General features: G+C 34.7%; 1 protein-coding gene across 1 annotated transcript in view; it reads left to right on the top strand.

Moving 5' to 3' along the window:
- Positions 1-25,076, top strand: part of LOC117022071 (uncharacterized) — a 49,557-nt gene extending 24,481 nt beyond the window's left edge. The window contains exons 8-12 of the mRNA XM_033105744.1: positions 1,705-1,853; positions 21,071-21,202; positions 22,612-22,699; positions 23,092-23,311; positions 23,776-25,076. Of these exons, the coding sequence (XP_032961635.1) occupies positions 1,705-1,853; positions 21,071-21,202; positions 22,612-22,699; positions 23,092-23,311; positions 23,776-24,055 (869 nt within the window). The 3' untranslated portion in view covers positions 24,056-25,076. The remainder of the gene's footprint in view (positions 1-1,704; positions 1,854-21,070; positions 21,203-22,611; positions 22,700-23,091; positions 23,312-23,775) is intronic.
- The last annotated feature ends 692 nt before the right edge of the window (positions 25,077-25,768 follow it).

Below are 25,768 nucleotides of genomic sequence, written 5' to 3'. Positions count from 1 at the left end.
GACCTGAAAAGACTCCAGTTGAGAACAAGAGGACCTAAGCATTATCAAAGGAGAAAGGGAAAAAAAAGAGCATCTTCTATTAAGCAAGACTTGTAGTTGACATGCATTCATGCAACCCTTAAAAAGTCTTCAAAATTAAAAACCATCCCACTTGACTAACTGGGTACTTAACATAACAGAGTCATTTTTGATGATAATAATATCTACTGGATAGCTCAAATTTAATAACCAACTAATTATATACATTTTTAGAATTGTCCATTCTCATAATGACTCAATTTTATATGAAAAATACAACTAAAGGAAAAGGAGTATTTGTCAATTTTCTCTCACTGTTTTATGTACGTAATTCCCCATGCAGAACATTTCAAATGCAACCTATTTTTATACTTAAATACACTTCCATTTTCCTCCTTTTATGCCATCTATACTCATTATTTGAATCATTGCTTTAAATATAGAATTTTCCTAATTGCTTTAAGCACTGCCTTTCTAAAATGAAACCTATGGTCATATAAAATAAGTTACCTAAGGAGAGAAATTATTAAGAGAAATATGAGAATGACTAATAAAAATATCATCTAGGGGTTTGTAATCAAGGTAGGATTTGAGTTCCAAGAAAATAGGCATCTAGAGCACAAAAACACATCAATTGGAAGCTAAGAGGTGAGAGGTGAAGTTCTAATCTTATCTTTGGCAATTTCAAACAGTGTGTCCTGAACAAAGTTTCTTTACTATTAAATTATAGCTCTTAGACTGTATTACTTTGGATATAATTTCAAACATTAAAAAATAATGACTCTAAAATGAGGCTCTCATCCCCTGGGTGTATATCACCACCAAATTAGATTAGAATCCTAACATGAAAAGGATTCTCATCTCAGTTTTTTCCCTTTCTATGTCACAAATATATATATATATATATATATATATATATATATATATATATATATATATATATATATATATTTGTAAATAGAAAAGACTGACTTGGTTATTTGTAATTAGTCATTCTTTTGCATAAAATTTCTGAGATTAACCTTAAATGTGTCCCTTTCAAAACGCATCATTTAAGACAGCAGTAAAGTAAGTGTGTGATAATTTTAGTATGTACTTGTGTGCCTAATATACTAAAAAGAGGGTCATCATGAGTATGAATTACAAAGGGAGTTCTTACTAATAAAATAGTGGCCCATCAATTGAAGTGACGAGAGATAACTTAGAAGTATAAAGTGGACTAATATTGACAGATCCTATAACAACATGAGTAATCCTGACATTATAACGTGCTGGGAGTCACAGACATATTCCTGACTAGAAACCATTGAGAGGTGTTTTGGTGCAGATATTGCGAGGCTAATCTATCATTTGCCATTTCATTAGAGGAAAAAAATTAATAATATATTCATTTGTAGTTTGGAGGTGTGGTTAAATGGTTGCTTTATTTTATATTGTAAAAATAAACTTGCATATAACTATTTTTTTCTTTTCTTTTCCTCCTTTCTTCATCTTTACTATTTTCTCTCTTTTTAGTCCATATATTCTATTAATGCACCCTTTTATTTTACATCTAGAAGCCATATTATTCTAGAATAACTAACTTTATTTTTCCCTTGATAGCTTATTATTAAATTAATGGTAAGATTTTCCCATTGAAGTTACAGGCCATTTTTGTTTTACCCAACTTTTTTTACTTTTCTCTAGGAAGACATACTACATTATGTAAGACTCTGGGGAAAGCTGAAATTTGGCTAATTAGAACATATTGGGATTTTGAATTTCCTCGTCCATACCTACCTAATTTTGAATTTGTTGGAGGACTGCACTGCAAACCTGCAAAACCTTTACCTAAGGTAGGAACATTAGCATGTTTCCCTGAAAATAAGACCTAGCCAGATAATCAGCTCTAATGCATGTTTTGGAGCAAAAATTAATATAAGACCAGGTATTATATTATATTGTATTATGTTATATTATTATTATAAAAATTCAGTCTTACATTACAGTAAAATAAGACCAGGTCTTATATTATATTATATATTATATTATATTATATTACATTACATTACATTACATTACATTACATTATATTATATTATATTATATTATATAAGACCCTGTCTTATATTATAGTAAAATAAAAACAGGTCTTATATTACTTTTTGCTCCAAAACACGCATTAGAGCTGATTGTCTGGCTAGGTCTTATTTTTGGGGAAACATGGTACATTGAAGGACTTTATGTATCTTATAATATGGTACTTGAATTTTTTTTAACGATTACAGTCTTAATAACAGGGACTTGATGTGAACATCTCTGATAGGCCACTCCATTTCCATTTTCCATGTCAGAGGGGCTCTTGTGAGTTACAGACCTATGTCTTTCAGGCATCCTATTGAGAAATAAGGCTGAAAATGGCACGATTAAAGTGCATCTTAAAATACCATTGATAGGAGTGACAGAAAACTAGAGCCATGAAGATCTCTAAGACTGCTATAATCTTCCTCACACACATGATGGAGTTATTAACAGGAGCATCTATCATGACGGTAGAGAGATAAACATGAGACACTTTGGGGTAAGCTCCACACTATTTAGCGGGTGAGAGGAGGAAAAGTTAAGGGAAGAGAAGAAAATAAGAAAGACTCCTGTATTTTCCCTTTGCAGGAAATTTGGTAGTGATGGCTTCTACTGAAATAGGAAACATGTGGAACTAAACTTTGTTTTAGATTAACGAAATGCATTCTATTTGGTGACTATTCACTTAAAGGAGCCAGTAGGATTTTCAGGTAGAATTTTCTAGAAGCCATTTGGGTAACACAAGGTTTCAATCTCAGCACACAGCAAAGGAAAGATTGGGGGGCATCAGCAAAGAGTTCATGAAAATGAGAGATGCAAACTTTGACTGATTCTTCACCAAACGGATGGTTTCTTTTGGAATGAAAAAATAAATGTATACCATATCCCTGTATCTTCAACGAAAAAGGGTGAGTGCCCCGGATATTGGAAGGAAACAGTATTGTGAAACAAAAGCGGCTAATAGATAATCATTATAAGGATACCACATTTAACCATCAGTAGGGACTGAGGAGACTCTCATTTGTTTGTATTGTGGCAAAATTAACAAAATCCCTTTAGGAAGTTTGCGTGGTAAATGGAGTTCTGGGGTTAAATCCTGATTTCTTGTATGGTAAGATGCATACTGTTGAATGACATTTCATTTCAGGATTATTAATATGCATTTTCTTAGCAATTGAGCAATAGCTACAATCCAAGCTCTAGTAAGTCTTGGTATAATGAACCAATGTCTAACTAGAGAAATTTTAAAAAGAGGTGACAATTTCTGTGGCTCTCTAGATTAACTCCCATGCCAAACTATGGTTTATCCTGACATTCCCACTTTTACACACACACACACACACACACACACACACACACACACACAGAGTAATGAGCCACATAATTTCACAAAATCATCTCAAATAAAATGATAAAAAGGAGCAAAATTTATCTTTCTAAATTCAACTTTCCTACTGATAAGAAGTTTGCGCAGTAACAATACTAATCTTGTCTATAGTTATTATGTAAAACTTATTCCAGTCACTGGATACACAGATCAAAAAGCAATGAGTGAGACTGCCATCAGCATCATGGCAGAGTATAAAAGGCCCTTTATAGCTTTCCTTATACTTACAACGGATTGCAAACAATCCTCTGCTAAACACACAAACACATCTCAGAGTTGCATGCATCAGTACCTCTGAAGGTGGCAGCACTGGAACAAGCAGGGTAGGTGGAAAAGAGGGAAGAACAGAGATGGTGGCTGCAGATACAGTTCAGAGCAAACTGCAACCTGCTCTCACACTGCAACTCAGAGGGCCGTAGAAGCAAAAACAACATACCTGCCTGAAAGGCAGCTCCCATTAATGCAAACCTGTTAATGGTGGCTAATATATATGCCCAACTTCAACAATTTTGCTGGCAGACAAAATAGCTATTCACAGCCATTATGGGCAAAAGGCAAAACCTGGTCTTCTGACGGCCATTACTAACATAAAGCAGAAAAATCATGAAACTGCCTCTCCATGCTTACACCATTGGTGCAGAAGCGGGTAGAGGTGGAAAAAAGTTGCGGCAGCAGAAATACATCTTGGCCACTGGTTACAAGGGACAACACCTGGTGCTCACAGGCATCAAGCCTTAATGCCAGCAATATCCCACTTGGAGCACAGGAGTGGTGCTCCAAGACTGAGGTGACCCAGACACAAATGGGATGCCCTCCTCCCCAGGAAATGCAGGGCATCTCCCACTGTAGAGGCAGCACCATCCCACTGAGATCCTGGAAAAGCTAAGTGTGAGTTAAAAAAAAACAAAACTTGCACTATAGCAACATTTATTAGAAAACAAAAAAGATTTCTACCCCTCAACCTGCTGAGTTAAGAACAAAACAGTTCTAAACAAGAAAAAGTTTGTTTTTTTGAACGTGCAGGCAGGGAAACAATCCATCAAGTACCAAATAAAAGCAAAGTAATAAGGTAGCACAAAAAGAAATTGAAATCTCCAAGAATCAAACAAAAACACATAGAAGACTATGACTTCAGTGACAGAGAATTCAAATGGGACTGATTAAAAAATTCAATGAGATATAAGAAATTTCAGAAAGGCAGTTCAGTGAACTCAGGAATCAAATTAATGAATGAAATGAGAACATTATGAAAGAAATTGAAGCTATAAAAAAAGACTCAACAAAAATTCTGGAACTGAAGAACTTAATAAATGAGACAAGGAATGCATCATAGAGTATTAGAAAAACAGCAGAGCACGTGGAAGAGAGAATTAGCGACCTTTAAGATAGAAACATAGAAATGACACAGAAGTAAGTAGAGAGAGAATCAAGAGTTCTTTTAAAAAATGAAAGAACTCTGTGAGAGTTCTGACTATCTGACTCCAATAGAAAGAGCAACATAAGAATAATATATATTCCAGAAGAAGGGAGAGAGAAGGGAACAGAGAGTCTATTCAAATGTATGGGTAGAGTTAGACATTTGTACACACTATGCTAAATGAACACCTAACTATCTCGACCCAAAAAAGACTTCTCAAGACACATTATATTAAAACTGTCAAAAAGTAAAGACAAAAACACGAATTCTCAAGGCAACCAGGGGAAAATAAAACTAATCTCAAAGAAAACGCAATTGGATTATCATCAGATTTTTTAACAGACTACTTCCAAGTCCAGAGAGGGTAAAAAAAATATATATTCAAAATATTGAACGAGAGGAATCATGAACAAAAATAATACATCCAACACAGTTATCCTGCAGATATGAAGGAGAACTAAAGGCTTTCCTAGATAAACAAAAGTTAAGAGAATTTACCACCCTAAACCACGCGGTGAAAGATATATAGAAAGTAACTATTCTATCAGAAACAAAAAGACAACAGTATACAAAACTGAGTAAGATGAAAAGCAAGACAGACAGAAGCAATACAGTGCAAATTTACTTGAAAATAAAACATTAAATTATAAGATAAAGGATAAAGTAAAAGCATTAGAAATATATTGTAATGTGGTAATGAACACACAACATCAAAGATGATAATTTGTAACAACAAAAATATAAAAAGGAAGGAGGAAAATGACTGAACATGTAGAAGTGAATGAAGACAAGTGCAAGTACAGGAAAATGTATTATTTGAACTTATTTTGACCTATTTGAACATTTTACACAAATCTAATGGTATCCACAAAAGAAAACTCCAGAGCTGAGTTATTTTTATTTTATCATAATAAAAATAGGAAACAGAAGGTAAAAATAGTAAACCACCAAACTTAAAAGTCAGAGAGAAATGCAAGGGAAAAAGACAAAACCATGGAGATACAGAACAACCAGAAAACAAAAGGTATTTTTGCACAGTGAAGGAAACCTTCAACAATTCTATGGACTGGAACGAGATATGTGCAAACAATGTATCCAACACAGGGTTAATATCCAAAATATAAGGAACTCAAAAAACACCAAAACCCACATACAAACAAAAACAATCCAATTAGGGGGCAGACGGGTGGCTCAGTTGGTTAGAGTGCGAGCTCTGGGCAACAGGACTGCCGGTTCGATTCCCACATGGGTTAGCGAGCTGTGCCCTCTGCAACTAGAATGAAGACAATGAGCTACACCTGAGCTGCCACTGAGCTCCCAGGCAGCGGGATGGCTCAGTTGGTTGGAGCATGTGCTCTCAACCAGAAAGTTGCCGATTCCACTCCCACAAGGGATGGGGGCTATGACCCCTGCAACTAACAACAACAACTGGACTTGGAGCTGAACTCCACCCTCCACAACTAAGATTGAAAGGACAACAACTTGACTTGGATGGAGCTGATGGGTCCTGGGAAAATCACATTGTTCTTCAATAAAAAAAAAAAGTAAAAAAATAAAGAACAATCCAATTAAAAATTGGCAAAGGACCTAAATAGAAATTTCTCCAAAGAGAACATACACATGGCAAATACATATGAAAACAATGCTTAACATCCCTAATTATTAAGAAAATGCAAATTAAACCACAATGAGGTATCACCTCACACCTGACAGAATGACTATCATCAAATCAACAAATAATAAGTGCTGGTGAGGTTCTGAAGAAAAAGGAACCTTCATATACTGTGGATAGGATGGTAAATTAGTGCAGGCCACTATGGAAAACAGAATGGAGATTCCTCAAAAAATTAAAATAGAGCTGTCAAACGATCCTGCAATTCCACTTCTGGGTATTTGAAGAAAACAAAACCACTAATTTGAAAAGACACATGCAGAACTCTGGTCAAGATTGCAAAGTAGGTAAATTTTGTGCTTGCCTCCTCTTCATGACCACATCAAAATTGCAGATAAACTACCTAACAACCTGCACTGAACTCTAGCTAAATAGAATTCCTAAGGCCATACAGAAGAAGCCACACTGAGATGGGTTGGAGGGCAGAGATGTGAATCTGACTAGTCCCATACCCACATGCAGCAGTTGAGAATCAGAAGGGATATCTTAGCTACGAGGAGTAAGGGGTCCCAGCCCCACACCAAGCACCCAGCCCAGAGTTCTGGTGCCAGGAAGAGAAGTCCCAACCACTTCTGCCTATGAAAACCAGCAGAGATTGTGGCTAAGTGAGATGGAGGGCAGCTGGAGTCCCAGGAGCTCTCCTTAAAGGGTGCACACATGGACTTAGTCACTGATGGACTCACCACTCTGAGCTCCAGTACTGAGGGCTCAGCTTTAAAGGTGCCAGGGACACATAGGGAGGAACTGAATTGTCTGGCATCAGGTTGAGAAGTGGAGGGGTAGCTTTCTCCCAGAGTGGTGGCAAAGCCACTGTTTCTTTTTTGAAGCATTCCCGCATCCAGAGTACAACTGCAGTTAGCCGCCATATCTGAGTGTCCATCAACCTGCCTAACACCATTAGCCACACACTGGTGATTCCCTGAGAACACCCCAGTCAAACATGCAGACCCACCCAAGCTGCTTCCAGTGTCTTTCCCGTACAAATGGACGCACCTCACTCATGCTGTATACTTTCCTAAAAAAAGGTTTTCTAAAGGTTCACAAACCCCAAAGGAGCAGCATCTAGCATCAGTGTGCCCTGTACATATTGATAAGCAGAGACAGATACATAAATATACAGAACAACTTGATGGGTGCCAAAGCGGAAGAGGGCAGGAGATCGGAATAAAATTATTAAATATTTATAAAAGCTAAAAATGTCTAAGTGGTTTACAACAACAATACATAGAAATTCAGTATTTCATTTAAAACGTGACACTACAGCTATATATTTATGTCTCAATAATTTATGGGTTCACAGAGATGAATAAAGCATGGATTTGTATGACAATGTAAACTAATTTTATAATACAAAGAATTAAAATATTTTTTTACCAATTCCCAGTAGTACATACGTCCAAACTGAAATACATACACATACACACATACATACACTTAGTAGATTAAGTCAAACAGGAGCTTCAAACTTGTATTTTCTAAAAGAACTCATCTACTAATAAAATTTTCTCCACAACAAATATTGGCCAAACCCATACTTCATTTATTTCAAACATGTGAATACTCCAACTTCTGGCTCACAGTCAAGTCTCTCAAAAATTCTTCACCCAGGAGGCACAAAATCTTCACCCACAGCTCTCTGGAAGCAAAGCATTACCATTAACCATTGGTTAACAAAGAAAAGAAAAGAAACAAAAATAAAAGGGCTATAGTAAGTCTTAATGTATCAATAATCACCCCAAATGTAAATGGAATTCACCAATCAAAAGACAAGAGTAGTGGGATGAATTAAGAAGCAAGATCCAACTATATGTTGCCTTCAGGAGACCCATCTCCATTCCAAAGACAAACATAGGCTCAAAGTAAAGGGGTGGGAGATGATATTCTAAGCAAATGGCATCCAGTGAGAATCAGATGTAGCTATACTTATATCACACAAAATAGATTTCAAGACCAAAAAGTAAAAGAGACAAAGGTGGACATTTTATAATGATAAAGGACCTATTCATCAAGAAGATATAATACTTATCCATACATGTGTACCAAACCTGGAAGTATCTAAATATACAAAGCAATTATTACAAGACCTAGAGGGAAAAACCAACAAAAATACAATTACAGTAGAAGACTTCAATATGTCAGTTACAGCAATGGATAAATCATTCAGACAGAAAGTCCATAAGAAAATTTTAGTCTTAAATGAAACATTAAATCAAATGGACTTAATTAATATTAATACTACTTCCATCACAAAATGACAGATACACATTCTTTTCAAGTATACCTGGAACATTCTCAACCATTGAGGATATGTTGAAACAAGAAACTAGTCTCAACGAACTAAAGAGGACTGAAATGATACCAAGCATTTTTTTTTTTTTTACCACAATAGTATGAAACTGGAAATCAACTCCAAGAAGAAAACTGAAACATATGTAAAGATTAAACAACATGCTATTTAACAACTACTGGGTCAAAGAACAAATTGAAAAACGGATCAAAAGATACATAGAAATCAACAGAAATGAAATACGATATACCAAAGTTTTGGGGATGTAGCAGCAGTACTAAGAGAAAAGCTTATACTAATACAGGTTACCTCAAGAAACAAGAAGAGGATCAAATAAAAAATCTAACATTACACCTTAAAGAATGATAAAAAGAAGAACAAATGAAATCCAAAGTCAGTAGGAATTGAAAATAATAAAAATCAGAGTGGAAATTAATGAAATAGAGAACAAAAAAGTACCAGAAAAAAACTTAAGAAGAGCTTGTTCTTTGAAAAGATAAACAAAACCGACAAACTTTGAGCTAGACTCACTAAGAGAAAAAAAAAAAAAGACAACATTCAAATAACTACATTCAAAAATGAAAGACGAGAAGTCACTAGGACACCACAGAAATATAAATGATTATACAACAATACTATAACAGGCTATATGCCACAAAATTATATAACCTAGAAAATGGACTAGTTTTTTTAAGCATATACCTGTTAGACTGAATCATGATAAACTGAAACAACTAAATAGACTCCTCACTAGTAGGGAAATTGAAACAGCAATCAAATCTACCCAAAAAACAAAAATCCAGGACCAAATGGCTTCACTAGTGAATTCTATCAAATATCTAAAAGATTTAATACAAATTCTTCTGAACCTCTAATGAAAAATGGAAGGGGAGGGAATACTTCCTAACTCATTTTGAGACCAACATTACCTTGGTCAAACCACTCAAAATGACACCAACACCAGGTCAAGAAATCACAGGGGAAAAAAAGAAAAATATAGGCCAATCTCTTTACTGAACATAAATACAAAAGTCCTAATCAAAATACTAGAAAATACAATACAACAATACCTTAAAATACATTATGACCAAGTAGGATTCATTTAAGGGATGCAAAGATAACTGACCATACAAAAATCAATCATATAATCTACCATATCAACAAAATAAAATATAATATAAAAATTATACAATTCACTCAATAGATGCAGAAAAAGTATGTGACAATATATTAACATCCATTTAAGATGAAAACATCCAATAAAATGATATAGAAATAAAATATCTCAATGCAATAAAGGCCACACATAAAAATCCTCAGCTAACATCATACTCAATGGCAAAAAACTGAAAGCTTTTCCTCTAAGATCAGGATCAGGAAAAAGGATGCCTACTCTCATCATTGTTATTTAACATAGTACTAGAAGTCATAGCTAAAGCAATTAGTCAAGAAAAATAAATAAAAGGCATTCAAAATGGGAGTGAAGAAGTAAAACTACCAGTACTTTGAGATGACACAATTCTATAATACAACATCCTAAAGATGCCATCAAAACACTGTTAGAAACAATAAACAAGTACAGTAAAGTTGCAGGACACAAAATCAATATACAAAAATCTGTTGCATTTGTATATACTAACAAAATATCTTAAAGGGAAATGAAGAAAACAACCCCATCTACAATCCCAACAAAATAAATAAAATACCTAGGAATAAACTTAACATAGGAGGTGAAGAAACTGTACACTGAAAACTACATGACACTGTTGACAGAAATTGAGGAAAACAGAAAGAAATACAAAGATATTTCATCTTCATGGATTGGAAGAATTAGCATTGTTAAAATGTCCATATTACCTAAAGAAAACAGATTCAATGCAATCCCTATCACAATCCTAGTGGCATTTTTCACAGAAATTAAACAAAAAATCCTAAATTTTGTACAAACCACTGAAGACCCTGAATAGGCAAAGCAATCCCGAGACAAAAAGAACAGAGCAGGAAGTACACAATCCCTGACTTGTAACCGTAATCAAAACAGCATGGTATTGTCAGAAAAATAGACACATAGACCAATGGAACTGAATTTAGAGCCCACAAATAAGCCTACATGTACATGGGAAACTGCTTTTAAACAAAGAATATACAATGGAGAAAGAAGTCTCTTCAATAAATGAAGTTGAAAAAATTGGACAGCCTCTTCCAAAAGAATGAAACTAGACTAGCATCTTACACAATACATAAATATTAATTCAAAATGGATTAAAAACTTGAATGTGATACCCAAAACAATGAAATATATAGAAGAAAACATAGGCATGAAACTTATGGACCTTAGTCTCAGAGATTTAGTGAATTTGACCTAAAGAAAAGCAAAAGCAAAAATAAATGAATGAAACAACATCAAACTAAAAAGCTTCTGCACAGCAAAGGAAACCATCAACAAAACAAAAAGGCAACCAAAAGAATGAGAGAAGATATTTAAACAATATCTCTGATAAGGGGCTAATATCTGAAATATATGAAGAATTCACACAACTATATAACAACAACAAAAACCCCAAACAATCCAATTTAAAAATGGATAGAGGATCTGAACATTTTCCCACAGAAGACATACAGATTGCCAACAGACATATGTAAAGATATTCAACATTAATGGTTATTAGAGAAATGCAAATCAAAATCACGAGATACCACCTCACACGCATTAGAATGGCTATTATCAAAAAGATGACTGATTCAATTTCATTACTGGTGATTGGTCTGTTTAGATTTTCCACTTCTTCATGGTTCAGCCTAGGAAGGCTATATGTTTCTAAGAACTTGTCCATTTCTTCTAGGATATTGAATTTGGTGGCATATAGTCCTTCATAGTATTCTTGGATGATCCTTTGTATTTTGTTCTCCAAACAAATGTGGAGTAAAGGGAACACACATACTCTGTTGATGGGAATGTAATTTAGTGTAGCCACTAGGCAAAACAGTATGAAAGTTCCTCAAAAAATTAACTCTGTAACTAGCATTGTCCCAGCTATTCCTCCTCTGTGTATTTACCAAAAAAAAAATACAAAAATGCTTGTTCATAAAGATATATGTACCACTATGCTCATTGTAGCATTAACTACAATAGCCAAGACATGGAAACAAACAATGTATCCACATTGACAGATGATTGGAGAAAGAAGATGACTGAATACAGAGGGTGCCAATAAAATGTATAGACATTTTAAGAAAGAAAAAAGTGCATTAAAATTGTGATACTAAATATATACCAAAAACAAAAGATGAATATAAGTCACAATTGACTGCTGTAATTACAACAGGTGCTCAAAGTGGTTACCAACAGTATTCAGACACTTCTGATTACAGACATTGTTTGGTAGACTTCTGTGGCGAGTGTGTAAACTGTTCCAACAACATAGCAGAAGCAGCAGGACTTGTTGCTATGCGAGGCCTCCTGGATCTTCCCTTGTGTACATCATACACAGTACCATGCATCTCAAACTTATCACGAATGCCTGTAATTGTTAGGTGTGTTGGAGTTTCTGTTGCATACTCACACCTCCATTGTCACTGTACTTCCACAACGTTCTGGAATTTCAAATACCACTTCAAAATGGTCTTGCACTTCCAAACAACAATCATGCTTCCGCCATTTTATTTGACTGTCCTGGCTGTTGCACGGTAACGCTAGCATTCATTTGATTAATGCCATCTTTTGAATATTCCTACCACAATTCAACTCAACTTCAAAAAGTAATACATAGATAATATCTCTTAAAATGTGTATACATTTTTTGGCATCTCAGTGTGTGTGTGTGTGTCTGTGTGTGTGTGTGCATGTGTGTGTGTGTACATATATATACTTTCAGCCATAAAAAAATGAAATGTTGCCATTTCCAACAACATAGATCTTGAGAGTGTTATGCTAAGTAGTAAGTCAGACAGAAAAGCACAAAGAACATGATTTCAATCTTAGGTGGAATATTAAAAAAAAAGTAACAAACTAAGAAAATAAAAAAAACTCACACATACGGACACAAATGGTGGCTAACAGAGGATAAAAAGAGTGGAAGGAGGGTTAAAGTGAGTAAAGGGTGTACAGTGCAGTGATCAGGCATCTACACCGTACATGAAGTGGTCTCCCTAATAAGACAAGTGTCCATCTAACACCCTACCAAATCTTTACAACATTATTGATTATATTCCCCAAATTGTCTTTCATATCCCCATGGCAACTGCAACTAATATAAGTAAATAAATAAATGCATAAATAAACACATAAATAAACAGTGAGTAAAGGGGGTCAAATACATGGTAACAAAACAAAACTAGACTTCAGGTAGGGGCATGCAATCAGGTACACAGATATTGAATTCATAATCTTACACAACTGATAGGTATGTAATGTTATTAATCAGTGTTACCCCCAATAAATTTAATAAAATATGAAGATAAAATAAAATAAAAAATTTATACTTAAAGAAAAAAATAGCGATTATAGGTCCTCCAATCAAAAAGTCAAAGAATTTAGTGTGTGTGTATGTGTATATACACATAGTATATTATATATAAAACATATATGCATACATTCACACACATGTGTATATATACACACATACACACATATAAATACATATATATATATATATTTTCAAAAGTTTATTCAAATTCCATGTGTTTGGGAAGACGAATAACAATAATAACACAATAATTTGTGTGATGTCAGATATGTTCTAACATTAATGAAGCTGAAAATTCAGTTACTTTCAACTTTGACATCATCTCTTGTCTAATCATTTAACAGCCTTTAATTGGGGAACATAGTGATTCCAGAGCTGCCACAAAAGATTTCACAAGAAATACATGACAAATCTAGATGATGCCATTCTCACAGAATATGATTTGATTGCGACCAACCCCAGAGTCCATGGACAACTTGCACAACTCTAAATGGTGAAGCAGGGGTTTAATTTACAGAAGTAACCACATATCAATTGTGTGCTAAGGCTCAAATTAAGAACATGCAGCTTGTGTCCACTGAGATTCAAGTTTTATACACCAGGAAGACAGGCAATCACTGTCTCCTAAAATAATTTATGATTATAGAGTAGTTTAAATATGTTATCTCCTTTTACAATACATCACTATGTGTCACAATTCTAACAAATATCTTCTTAGCCCTCTTAAGAGAAAAGTTAATCACAAGAAAATTACCATAGAAGTTATGTGTAAAAAACAGGCAGATCAACACAGTGATGATTTATTTGTTGTCAACTGTTAGACACCTAATTCAGACCCATTTAAAAACTTACATTTGAGGAATATTTTCATGAGCTTGCAAACCACTCAGGTATTTGTTGTTGTTGTTGTTGTTACTATTTTGGGGGCTTTTTGTTGTTGTTTTTTCAATTTTTAATACATTTATTGGAGCGACAGTGGTTAGTAAAATTAAATAGGTTTCAAATGTACAATTCCATAACACATCATCTATATATTGCATTGTGTATTCATTACACAAAATCAATTCTTCTTCCATCACCATATATTTGATCCCCCTTACCCTTTTCTACCTTTCCCATCCCCCTCTTACCCTCTGGTAACCACTAAAGTGTTGTCTGTGTCTATGATTTTTTGTCTTGCTCGATTGTTCCTTTTAGTTTTATATGCCATATATGAATGAATCATATGGTTCTGAACACTGTATGACTTATTTTGCTTAGCATGATAATCTCAAGATCCATCCATGTTGTCACAAATGGCAGCACTTCATCTTTTCTTAATGTCCCGGGGTTATTCCATTTTATATATGCACCACACCTTCTCTATCTAATCATCTATCAAAGGACACTTTGGTTGTTTCCTGTCTTGTCCACCATAAATAATGCTGCAGTGAACATAGTGGTACATAAAGCTTTACAAATAAATGTTTTCAGAATTTTGGGGTAGATACCAAGAAGATGAATTACTGGGTCATACTGTAATTTTGTTCTTAATTTTTGAAGAACCTCGATACTGTTTTCCATAGTGACTATGCAAATTTACATTCCCACCCACAGTGTATGAGGTTTCCTTTTCTTCACAGACTCTCCAACATTTGTTATTACTTATCTTGTTGATAATAGCCATTCTAACAGGTGTGCAGTGAATCTCATTGGGGTTTTGATTTGCATTTTCATAATAGCTAGTGAATTTGAACATTTTTTCATAAATCTGTTTGCTGTTAGTATGTCTTCTTGGGAGAGGTGTCTGTTAAGGTACTCTGACCATTTTTTAATTGGCTGTTTGATTTCTACTGTTAAGTTACATGAGTTCTTTATATATTTTGGATATTAGCCCCCCTATCAGAGGTGTTGTTTGCAAATATATTCTCCCATTAGGTTGGCTGCCTCTTCGCTTTGTTGATGATTCCTTTTGCTGTGCAGAAGCTTCTTAGTTTGATATAGTCCCATTCATTTATTTTTGCTTTTACATTCCTTGCCTTTGGGATTCCTAAAATTCTCTACAAACCCAAGGTCCATAAGTTTAGTATCTATGCTTTCTTCTATGCGATTTATTGTTTCAGGTCTTATGTTTAGGTCTATGATGCACTTTGAGTTAATTTTCATATTTGGTGACATGTAGCAATCTAGTTTCATTCTTTTGCATTTGGCTATCCAATTTTCCCAGAACCGTTTATTAAAGAGGCTCTTTTCTCCATGTATGTTTTTGTCTCCTTTGTCAAAAATGATCTGTCCATATAGATGTGCATTTATTTCTGGGTTCTCAATTCTGTTCTATTGGCCTGTGTGTCTGTTTCTCTGCCAATACCACAATGTTTTGATTATTGTCGATTTGTAATATAAATTGAAGTCAGGGAGTATGAGACCTCCAGCTTTGTCCTTTTTTCTTAGGATTTTCTTAGCTTTGGCTATTTATGATCTTTTGTGATTGCATACAAATCTGATGATTTTTTGTTCTACTTCTTGAAAAAAATGCCATTGGGATTTTGATGGGGATTGCATTAAGTCTGTATATTGCTTTGGGTAATATGGCCATTTAAAAAAAATATTGATTCTTCCAATACTTGAACATGGAATATCTTTCCATTTCTTTGTGTGTTCTTCAACTTCTTCTAATAATCTCTTATAGTTTTCAGTGTATATGTCCTTCACACCTTTTTTAAAGATTTTTACTAGGTATTTTTATTTTTTTTTCATTTCCAATGCAAAAGGAAGTGTTGCTTTTTTTTTAATTTCTTTTTCTGAAATTTTATTGTCACTATATAGGAACACAATGGAAGCTTGTGAGTTGATTTTCTATCCTGCAACTTTATTGTATCTGTTTATTACTTCTAATAGTTTTTTGGTAGAGTTTTTAGGGTTTTCTATGTAAATAATCATATCATCTACAAAAAGGGACAATTTGATTTCTTCATTCCCAATTTAGATCCATTTATTTCTCTCTCTTGCCTGAGTGCTCTGGCTAGAACTTCCAGTACTATGTTGAATAACAGGAGTGAGCGGGAGCATCCATGTCTTGTTCCTTATCGTACAGGAAAAGGATTCAGTTTGTCACCATTAAGTATGACATTGGCCAAGGGCTAGTCATATATGGCCTTTATTATGTTGAGGTACTTTGTTTCTATGCCCATTTTATTAAGTGTTTTATTTATAAATAGTTGTTGTAGCTTCTCAAATGTTTTTCCTGCATATATCCTGTATTTTATGTGGTGTATTACAATTATTAATTTGCATAAATTGAATCATTCTTGCACCCCTGGAAAGAACCCCACTTGATCGTGATGCATAATCTTTTCGATGTATTTTTCTATTTGATTTGCTAACGTTTAGTTTATTTTGCATCTATATCCGTCAGAGATATTGGTCTATAGTTTTCCTTTTTGGTGTTATTGTTACTTGGTATCAGAGTAATGTTGGCTTCATAAAATGTATTAGGAAATATTGCTTCTTCTTCCATTTGTCTGAAGACTTTGAGGAGGGCAAGTATTAAACCATTTGAATTTTTGGTAGAATTCACTAGTGAAGCCATCTGGTCATGGAGTTTTTCTTTTGAGGAGGTTTTGTATGTATGATTGCTTCAATTTCCTTACTGTTGATCAGTCTATTTAGATTACGCAGTTCTTCAGGATTCAGTCTAGGAAGATTATGTATTTCTAAGAACTTGTCCATTTCTTCTAGATTATTAAATTCGGTGGCATACTTTCATAGTATTCTTGCATGATCCTTTGTGTCTCTATGGTAACTGTCATAACTTTTCCTCTTCCATTTCAGATTTTGTTTGTCTTTTCTCTTTTTACCTTAGTGAGTTTAGCCAGGGGTTGTCAATTTTATTAATCTTTTCAAAGAACCAAGCTCTTTGTTGCAGCAATTTTTTCTATTGTCTTTTTTCTATTGTCTCTATTTCATTTAATTCTGCTCTAATTTTTATTTTCTTCCTTCTGCTGACTATGAGTTTTACTTCTTGTTCTTTTTCTACTTCCTTAAGATGAAATGTTGATTACTTGGGGTTCTTCTTGTTTCTTGAGATAGGCCTGTGATGATATAAATTTCCCTCTTACTACTGTTTTTGCAGCATCCTAACAATTTTGATATGTTGTATTTTCATTCTCATTTGTTTCTATGCATCTTTTGATCTCTCATTTTATTTCTTCCTTGACCCAGTAGTTCTTTAGGACCATATTGTTTAATCTCCATACATTTTTCTTGCTTTCTTTTTGCAGTTCATCTCCAAGTTCAAAGCACTGTGATTGGAGAATATGTTTGTATGATTTCAATCTTCTTAAATTTATTGAGGCTAGTTTCGTGTCCCAAAATATGGTCTCTCCTTGAGAATGTTCCATGTGCACTAGAAAAGAATGTATAATCTGATGTTCTGGGATGAAAGCATTTGTAAATGTCAATTATGTCCATTTCACCTAATGTGTCATTTAAAGCTGATATTTCCTTATTGATTTTCTGTTTGGATTATCTATCTACAGCTGTCAATGGGGTGTTTATTTCCCCTACTATAATTATTTTTCTGTCAGTTTCTCCCTTTAGGTCTATTTGTAGTTGCTTTATATATTTTGGTGCTCTCTGATTGGGAGCATATATATTGATAAGTGTTATGTCTTCTTGATATATTGTCCCCTCTATCACTATGAAATGTCCATCTTTGTCTCTTATTTTCTTTATCTTCAAGTCCATATCATCAGATATAAGTATAGCTACACCCACTCTTCTCTGGGTGCCATTTGTTTGAAGTATCATTTTCCACCCTTTCACTTTGAATCTATATTTGTCCTTGCAGCTGAGATGTGTCTCTCGAAGGCAATATATGGTTGGGTTTTTTGGGTTTTTTGCTTTTTTTTTTTTTTATCCAATCTGTCACTATGTGCCTTTATATTGGTGAATTCAGTCCATTTACATTTAGGGTGATTATTGATAGATGAGGAATTCCTATGGCCATTTCATCTTTTCTTTTCCAGTAGCTTGAAATCTCCATTGTTTCTCCTGTCTTTGTGTTTCTGACTGTTATTTTAGTTCGGTCATATTTTATGATTCTTTTCCTCTGTTTCCTCCTTTTTTTATATATATTATGTGTTGCAGTTCTGGATTTTGTTGTTGTTGTTGTTGAGTGCCTTTAAGTTTATGTAAATAAAGTTTCATACACATAGCAGTTCATTTTCTTCAGCATGCATTTGATCTCCATTGGTCTTTTAAAATCAAACCTTTACCCCTACTCTTTTATGTTTTTGTTGTCACAAAGTATCTACTTATGCTGTTGAGTTCATTTCTGAGTTGCATTGGCAAAGTGTGTTCTTTTTTTTATGTTTTTATCTGCTTTATTCTTTATGTTATATTTAAGTGTATAGTGCCTTATTCTGAATAAGCATTGCCATCCCTGCTTCTGTCAGACTGTTATGCATCTTTCTCATAATTTTGTATTCTTCTGTCTTTGTTTCAGGTAGAATAAGCCCCTTCCTGTAATGCAGACCTTGGGGTGGAAAATTCCCTCAGCTTCTGTATTTCTGGAGAGATCTTTATTATCCCTTCATACCTATGGATAAATTTGCTAGGTATATTACTCTTGCCTAGTATTTTCTCTTTTTCAATATTCTGAATATTTGATTCCACTTCCTCCTAGCTTGTAGAATTTCAGCTGAAAAACCTGATGGTAATCTAATGCACTTTCATCTGTAGGTTACCATGTTCTTTTCCCTGGCTGCCTTGAGAATTCTTTGTCATTAATTTTTGACAGTTTCAACATAATGTGGTTTGGAGAAGGCTTTTCAGGATTGAGATAGTTAGATGTTCTGTTTTTCTTGGATTTTAGGATCTAGTTCTTTCCATAGGTTAGGGATGTTCTCATTAACTATGTGTTTGAATGGGCTCTCTGTGCGATTCCCTCTCTCTTCTCCTTCTGATAACTTCTCCATATCTTCTACATTGCTCCTTCTGATAGAGTCAGATAGTTCTTGTAGAGTTCTTTCATTCTTTCTTTAACACTCAAGTCTCTCTTTTGTTCCATCTGCATCATTTCCAGATTTCTATCTTCAATATCACTAAGTCTTTCCTCCATCTGGTCAGCTCTATATCCTAAGCTTGATATTTCATTCTCCATCTTTTTTTATTGAGTTCTTCAGCTCCAGAATTTCTACTCAGTTCTTTTTTAAAATTTCAATCTCTTTGGTATTCTCTTCATTGATTTTCTCAGTTCATTAAAATGCCTATCTGAGTTTTTCTTCATCTCGTTAAGTTTTTTTCAGAACTGCAATCTTGAATTCTCTGTAATTTAAGTCACACATTTGCATTTCTTTAAGTTTACTTTCTACAGACTTTTCATTTTTTTCTGAGTTGCCTTGTTACCTTGGTTGTTCATGGTGTTCGAGGGTTTATTTCTCCTAGGCATTTACGGAAATGAGCTGTGCTGCAGATTGATACAAAAGTTTTTTCTTTTGTTTTCCAGTAGGTGGTGCTGGAGTGTTTTATTTTATCTTGCCCTGTACTTGCTCGTGTTGCAAGATTCCCTGGGGAGGTTCGCGTCTCCTCCATGACCAGGTCATCTCCATCTCAGGGCCATGGGAGAATGTGGTGGGCAATGGTGTTCTGAACCCCTGAAGTCCCAGTACCGCCCCTGTAGCCACAAGCTGAGCTGTGCTGTCTGAGCAGTCCTAGGTACCCCCACTGGGATCAGCTATGAAAGTTGGAATCATGGTGGGCTGGGAGAGGCTGCTGATGTGTTTCTCGCTTTGTTCTCCTTAGAGTAATGGTGACTCCCAGACAACAGCTGCCTCACTTCTATATCTCCACTTTTGTCACTGGGATTAGCTGCAGTGTGTCTGCCACTCAGGAGCTATCTCTCTAGTTCTCAGGATTATAGATATTCTGCTCTTTAACGCTATACTCACTGATACATGTTGTTCTGGGGCCTGCTGATAGCTCTGGGAGGGTACAGGAAGGCAAGCTCTGGGAGGGTAGAGAGAGGCAGCCAGGCTCAATGGCTTTTTGGGGACTGGCAGTGAAGGCCACTGCATCACAGCTGTCACACTTCTGTATTTGACCTCTTCCCGAAGGTCTCTGCCCCAATTGCTGGCTTCAGCTGTATTATATGCTGACCACTCCAGGAGAAATGCTCAGGGCCACAGAAAAGGCACCTGCAGACTGAGTCCTCCTCTCTCCTCGACCCACAGTGAGCTCGGAGCTGTGTCTGCAGCAGTGAGCTCTGGGCTGTATCTGCACACCTGTCTCTGATCTTTGCCCTTCCTTCCTCCCATGATCACCCCAGTTTGCCCATTTTTAATGTCCATATCTGTCAGATGTGTATCTGAGTGCACAGGAATCCTCTGTTGAATTATAGCTGTTCAACTTCAAGGGGAGAGATCAAGGTGGACCCCTCACACTGCCATGTGTCTGACATCACTAATCACTTTCATAAAATTAAACTGGGTGAGTAACAGTGCCCATCAACCATGAAAAATACTATGTTCTTATCATCTAATCTTTTTGTGTAATGGTTTGGTTCCATGGCTATTCACAAATCAATTATTATATATTTAAGGCATAGGTTTTCAACACATACTTCTTCCTAAAGAGACTAAGTGGCTCTAGGTGTCAAAAGATAAAAGCAGTCTAAACATGCCTCTGGCAATCCCCTTGAATCTTCATGTTAGAAGTATAAGTGAACTTTTTTTTATTCCCTGTGATGCTGTACCTTTATAAACCAGGAATGTTTTCTCTCCAGGAAATAGAAGAATTTGTCCAGAAATCAGGCCAACATGGTATTGTGGTATTTTCTCTGGGTTCAATCATCCAAAATCTCCCAGAAGAGAAGGCCAATCTTATTGCCTCAGCCCTAGCCCAGATTCCACAGAAGGTTAGTACAAACTTTGGTCCTTCTGGGCAGCTATTTACCAACTGGAGAGAGAGTGGGGTTAATGGTGTCTTTCCTGGTGAAAGTTGAATCTCATTTTACAGTTAATATATCAGGTACTAATATCAAGTAAAAATTTGTAGACCATCACAAAAATGAGTTTTGGCACATTTGAGCCTTGACTTCTGAGTTTTGCTGTTACTATGGAAACACATGTCTTTGGAATAATTTATTTTAATAAAATAGAGATGAAAACTTTAAGTCCATTGCTCATTTTTTTAGTATTTGAAATCTTAAAGCCTGTACTGACTACTCCCAAAATAGATCTGAAGTATAATCACTCTAAGGACCAGGAGAAGGGAGAATTGAAATGACAGAGATAAAGATGAAACACACTCAAGAATTTTCTCCACATCTTTGGTTGTATTAGAACTTGATTCATTATAGCTGTGCATAGAAGTAGAAGGTTAGATCCATTCAGTTGTTCTTTTTTTTTTTGGGGGGGGGAGGTGCAGCTCATAGCTCATGTGGGGTCTAAATGGCAACCTTGGTGTTTTTAGCCCAACGCTTCAACAAACTGAGCTAACCAATCACCCTCCATTCAGTCTTTTTAATTTGCTTTTTCTAGTATTAAAAGGCCCTAGAAATTTTAATGTTATACTCTGTCAATTTGAATGTTCTAATTTATGCTATTCAATTAATTTATGTTATCACCACAATTCTATACTTCATCTCTTATTATATTGTGCTTATTAAACATTCAAGAGTCCTTTTATTTTTATATTTGGTTAAATTCTGTGAAACTATATAAAATTCTATATAAAGGCAAATATGCTAATTATAAAAAACAAACAAGATACATAATTGGACAATGGAATATAAGCAAATGTAATATTTCATTCTTAATTAAAAGAAAGAAAAAGAATTTGTGGGAGGAACATGAAGATAGAAAGGAGGATGGTAGGATAACCAAACATCCAAGTAAACAAGTAGATAAAATCTAAAGCAATAGTATTTGTTAGAAGCACTAATTTAAAGATAGAGCTATGATGGTAAGGGACATAAATTTACACAGAAGCAATGTGGTCATAAAAATTTTACACATTCTGAGTGAATAGGCCAATACTGATGAATTTTCTTCTTCTTCATTTATGGTCTCATTCCCACAAGCTTTTAAGTGGTAATAGACAAAATAATAGTATACTTAATGGGCAACTACGATAAGCTCTTTAAAAATGGTGGTTGTAAACAGTCCCACTATTTCTTTCAGTGTTTACAAAGTATATCTTTACAGTCCCTTTTCAACCATCACATAGAGTAAGGTGGATGCATGATTTACAAGTAATTCTACAACCTGAAAATGTCACTACACTGTGGTTTTACTTGTGAAATATATTTGTTGTCTTCCACAGGTTTTATGGAGATACACAGGAAAGAAACCGGCCACATTAGGAGCCAATACTCGGCTCTATGACTGGATACCCCAGAATGATCTTCTTGGTAAGACTATGGGGAAAAAACGCTGTGTAGAAGTTCATGAAGAAGTTGATTAATTCTTAATTAACAGTTGATTAATTAACAGTTAATGTACTATAATTAATATCAACAAATATTTAACAATTGTAAATGTTTCTCATTTTACCTTAAGTTTTAAAAGATATAATTACAGATTTGACCATTACATTTATAGATTCATACTTGCTATGATTCAGATAAGAATTTCAGGCAACATAGTAAAATTAGTGCCTCCTTTTCCTAGGATAGCAATTTTCTGTGGTGGCAGTGCCCCATATGCTCAGCTTCAGTAGAAAATACTGCCTTCTTCAGTGACACATTGTGTTAATGTGCTATAATGACATTTTCACCTGCTTCACATTCTATTCCCAAACTAGGTCATCCAAAAACCAAAGCTTTTCTTACTCATGGTGGAATAAATGGGATCTATGAAGCTATTTATCATGGAGTCCCTATGGTGGGCATCCCCATATTTAGTGATCAGCACGATAACATCATTCACATGAAGGCCAAAGGAGTGGCTGTGGAGTTGAACATGAACACAATGACCAGTGCAGATTTGCTCAGCGCCTTGAGAACAGTCATTAATGATCCTTCGTAAGTACAATTAGTTTCTAAAGGATTGTGTTGTGTTGGGCCCCATTGGTTGTGTTGGGCCCCACACAAGAAAATGTTAAAGACCATGCTTATGAACCTAATATCAGACACTTTCCCAATCTTGAGTCATTCACCATCTTGGTCTTGGAAAACTCCTGAAAAGTATAGTTCAGACAATGTCACATGTCCTTCTTGGTAAAATTAGTCTTGAATTAACAACTGGTTTATTCTTGAATTAACAACTGGTTTAACTGGTTTATTTCCTATATCTGCATTTAACCACATTCTGTTAAGAATATATATTTTTTTACAATCTCCCTACTACACCTATTAAAATTCTATATAAAGAGCAGAGTTATAACAACAATTTCTAGGGCCCTTAGATTGTTTAATTTTTATAGCATGTATCATATAACTAACAAAAACAAAACTTCACTAATTTTTCCTTTGTATTTTCCTTCCAGTTATAAAAGGAATGCTATGAGGTTATCAAGGATTCACCATGATCAACCTGTAAAGCCCCTGGATAGAGCAATCTTCTGGATCGAGTTTGTCATGCGCCACAAAGGAGCCAAACACCTGCGGCCAGCCATCCACGACCTCACCTGGTTTCAGTACCACTCTTTGGATGTGATTGGATTTCTACTGGCCTCTGCAGCATCTGCTATATTCTTAGTCACCAAATGTTGTCTGTTTTCTTATAGAAAATTGGGTAAAACAGGAAAGAAGAAAAAGAAGAAATAGATCCTTCCATGTTTGGCAAAGTCCTGAGTGGACAATCCTGTTCAACTCAGCCACAAATTATTTAATGAAAACACCACCCCTCCTTCCTGTTTTCAAATTTTTCCATTTCTCTATTTTAGCCAAAAGAAAAAGCCAAGAATTCTATTAGACCATTAACTAGTGAGCATGTCCCATTCTTCCTTTTTCTAGTCCCAGCTGTTCTTACCCTCTTCTGCTTTACCCAATTTCTGACACAGTGACATTAATAATTCTAAAAGTTCTATTTATATTAACACTATTTTAATTGTATAACCTTAAGTGATATGGCGATTGCTGGAAAGAATAAAACATGAGCAGAATTTCATGGATATAGGAAGCTTAGAATGGTACATTTTACAAGTTGCAACAGATCATATGAATCAGGAAAGTATCCTCAAAAATTACTTTGCTTTGAAAAATATGATTTCCTTTTTTAATAAAAGCATGCCTCTTTACTTGCCCAATGTTACTGGTATTAGGCCAAAATTGAAAATAATGATGATGAGATATTATGCTTCGGAAGGTTTACAAAATTTCCACTCGTGGCCTTTCCTCTGTGCTCTCATAGTGAGAAAAAGATGCCTTGTGTCTCTTCCTCTTCTTACAAGGATGCAAGTCCTGTGGGATTAGAGTCCTACTCTTATGACCTGATTTCATCTTAAATACTTTGTTAAAGGCCTTATCACCAAATATAGTCACATTGGGGGTTAAGGCTTCAACATATAAATTTGAAAGGGGTGGGGACACAATTCAGTGCATAATAAGCTTTACCAAGAAATCATGGCCTATGTTTCTGCCTTTAATCAACAAATATTTATTGTGTGACTTTTATGTACAAGGGACAATTCTGAGAATTTCCTTAAAATAATAAAGATAATCAATGGAATGATTTTTTTTTTGAGCATATGAGGATGTCAGTACTGTTTTAAAGGTAAACAGGTTACTTTAGGAGAAATAAAGAATCATTGAAAAATTATTTCACTAATTCTAATGAAATTTTTAAAGACCAGTACAATTGATAATCTTAAAGTTAAATGTTAATTCATTATATTTAAAAATCTGTAGTATTCTTAATTTAAATAATTCCATATAATCAAAGAAATAATTTCCTACAGAAAAGCCATATACTTTAAATGTAAGATCATTTGTACCTCCTACAAACGTAAATTCATCAATTAGTTGTTATTTAATAATATAAGGTATTAGAAGACCTGCCTCACCAACATATGGCATATTAAATATTTATCAATGTAATTTATCATTTTATCTAATGTAAGGTTAATATTCATATTTTAATCAGCTATACATTACTTTAACAAACATGTGAAACATTGCAGTAAGTTTGCCCTCTCATACTCTCAATCATATATCTACTTGATGTTTTATTTTCCATAGTTGATAGGAAAGATAAATGAACTTGATTATTATTAATTGAATTACTGAATGAATAATGAGTGCTTATATTTACTAGACAGACAGAGGTCACTATAACAGAAAAAGGAAAAAGAAACACTGAGTAGAGCAAATAGAAGGTAGGGTATAATGAGTTAGGAACCACAGTAATAAGTGTAATAGATGAAGTAAAATAGTAATAAAGTCTAGGCTATGTAAACAAAACTACTGATGCATTTTTATCTGATTTGAGATACTGTTGCTAAACTTAGTATAATCTATTTCAGGGAAATGGTGGGGCAG

The sequence above is a fragment of the Rhinolophus ferrumequinum genome, chromosome 5 (genome assembly GCF_004115265.2).
Source record: "Rhinolophus ferrumequinum isolate MPI-CBG mRhiFer1 chromosome 5, mRhiFer1_v1.p, whole genome shotgun sequence".
Taxonomy (NCBI): Eukaryota; Metazoa; Chordata; class Mammalia; order Chiroptera; family Rhinolophidae; genus Rhinolophus; species Rhinolophus ferrumequinum.
The sequence above is the reverse complement of the archived record's forward strand: the minus strand, read 5'-3'. Positions and strand labels throughout refer to the sequence as shown.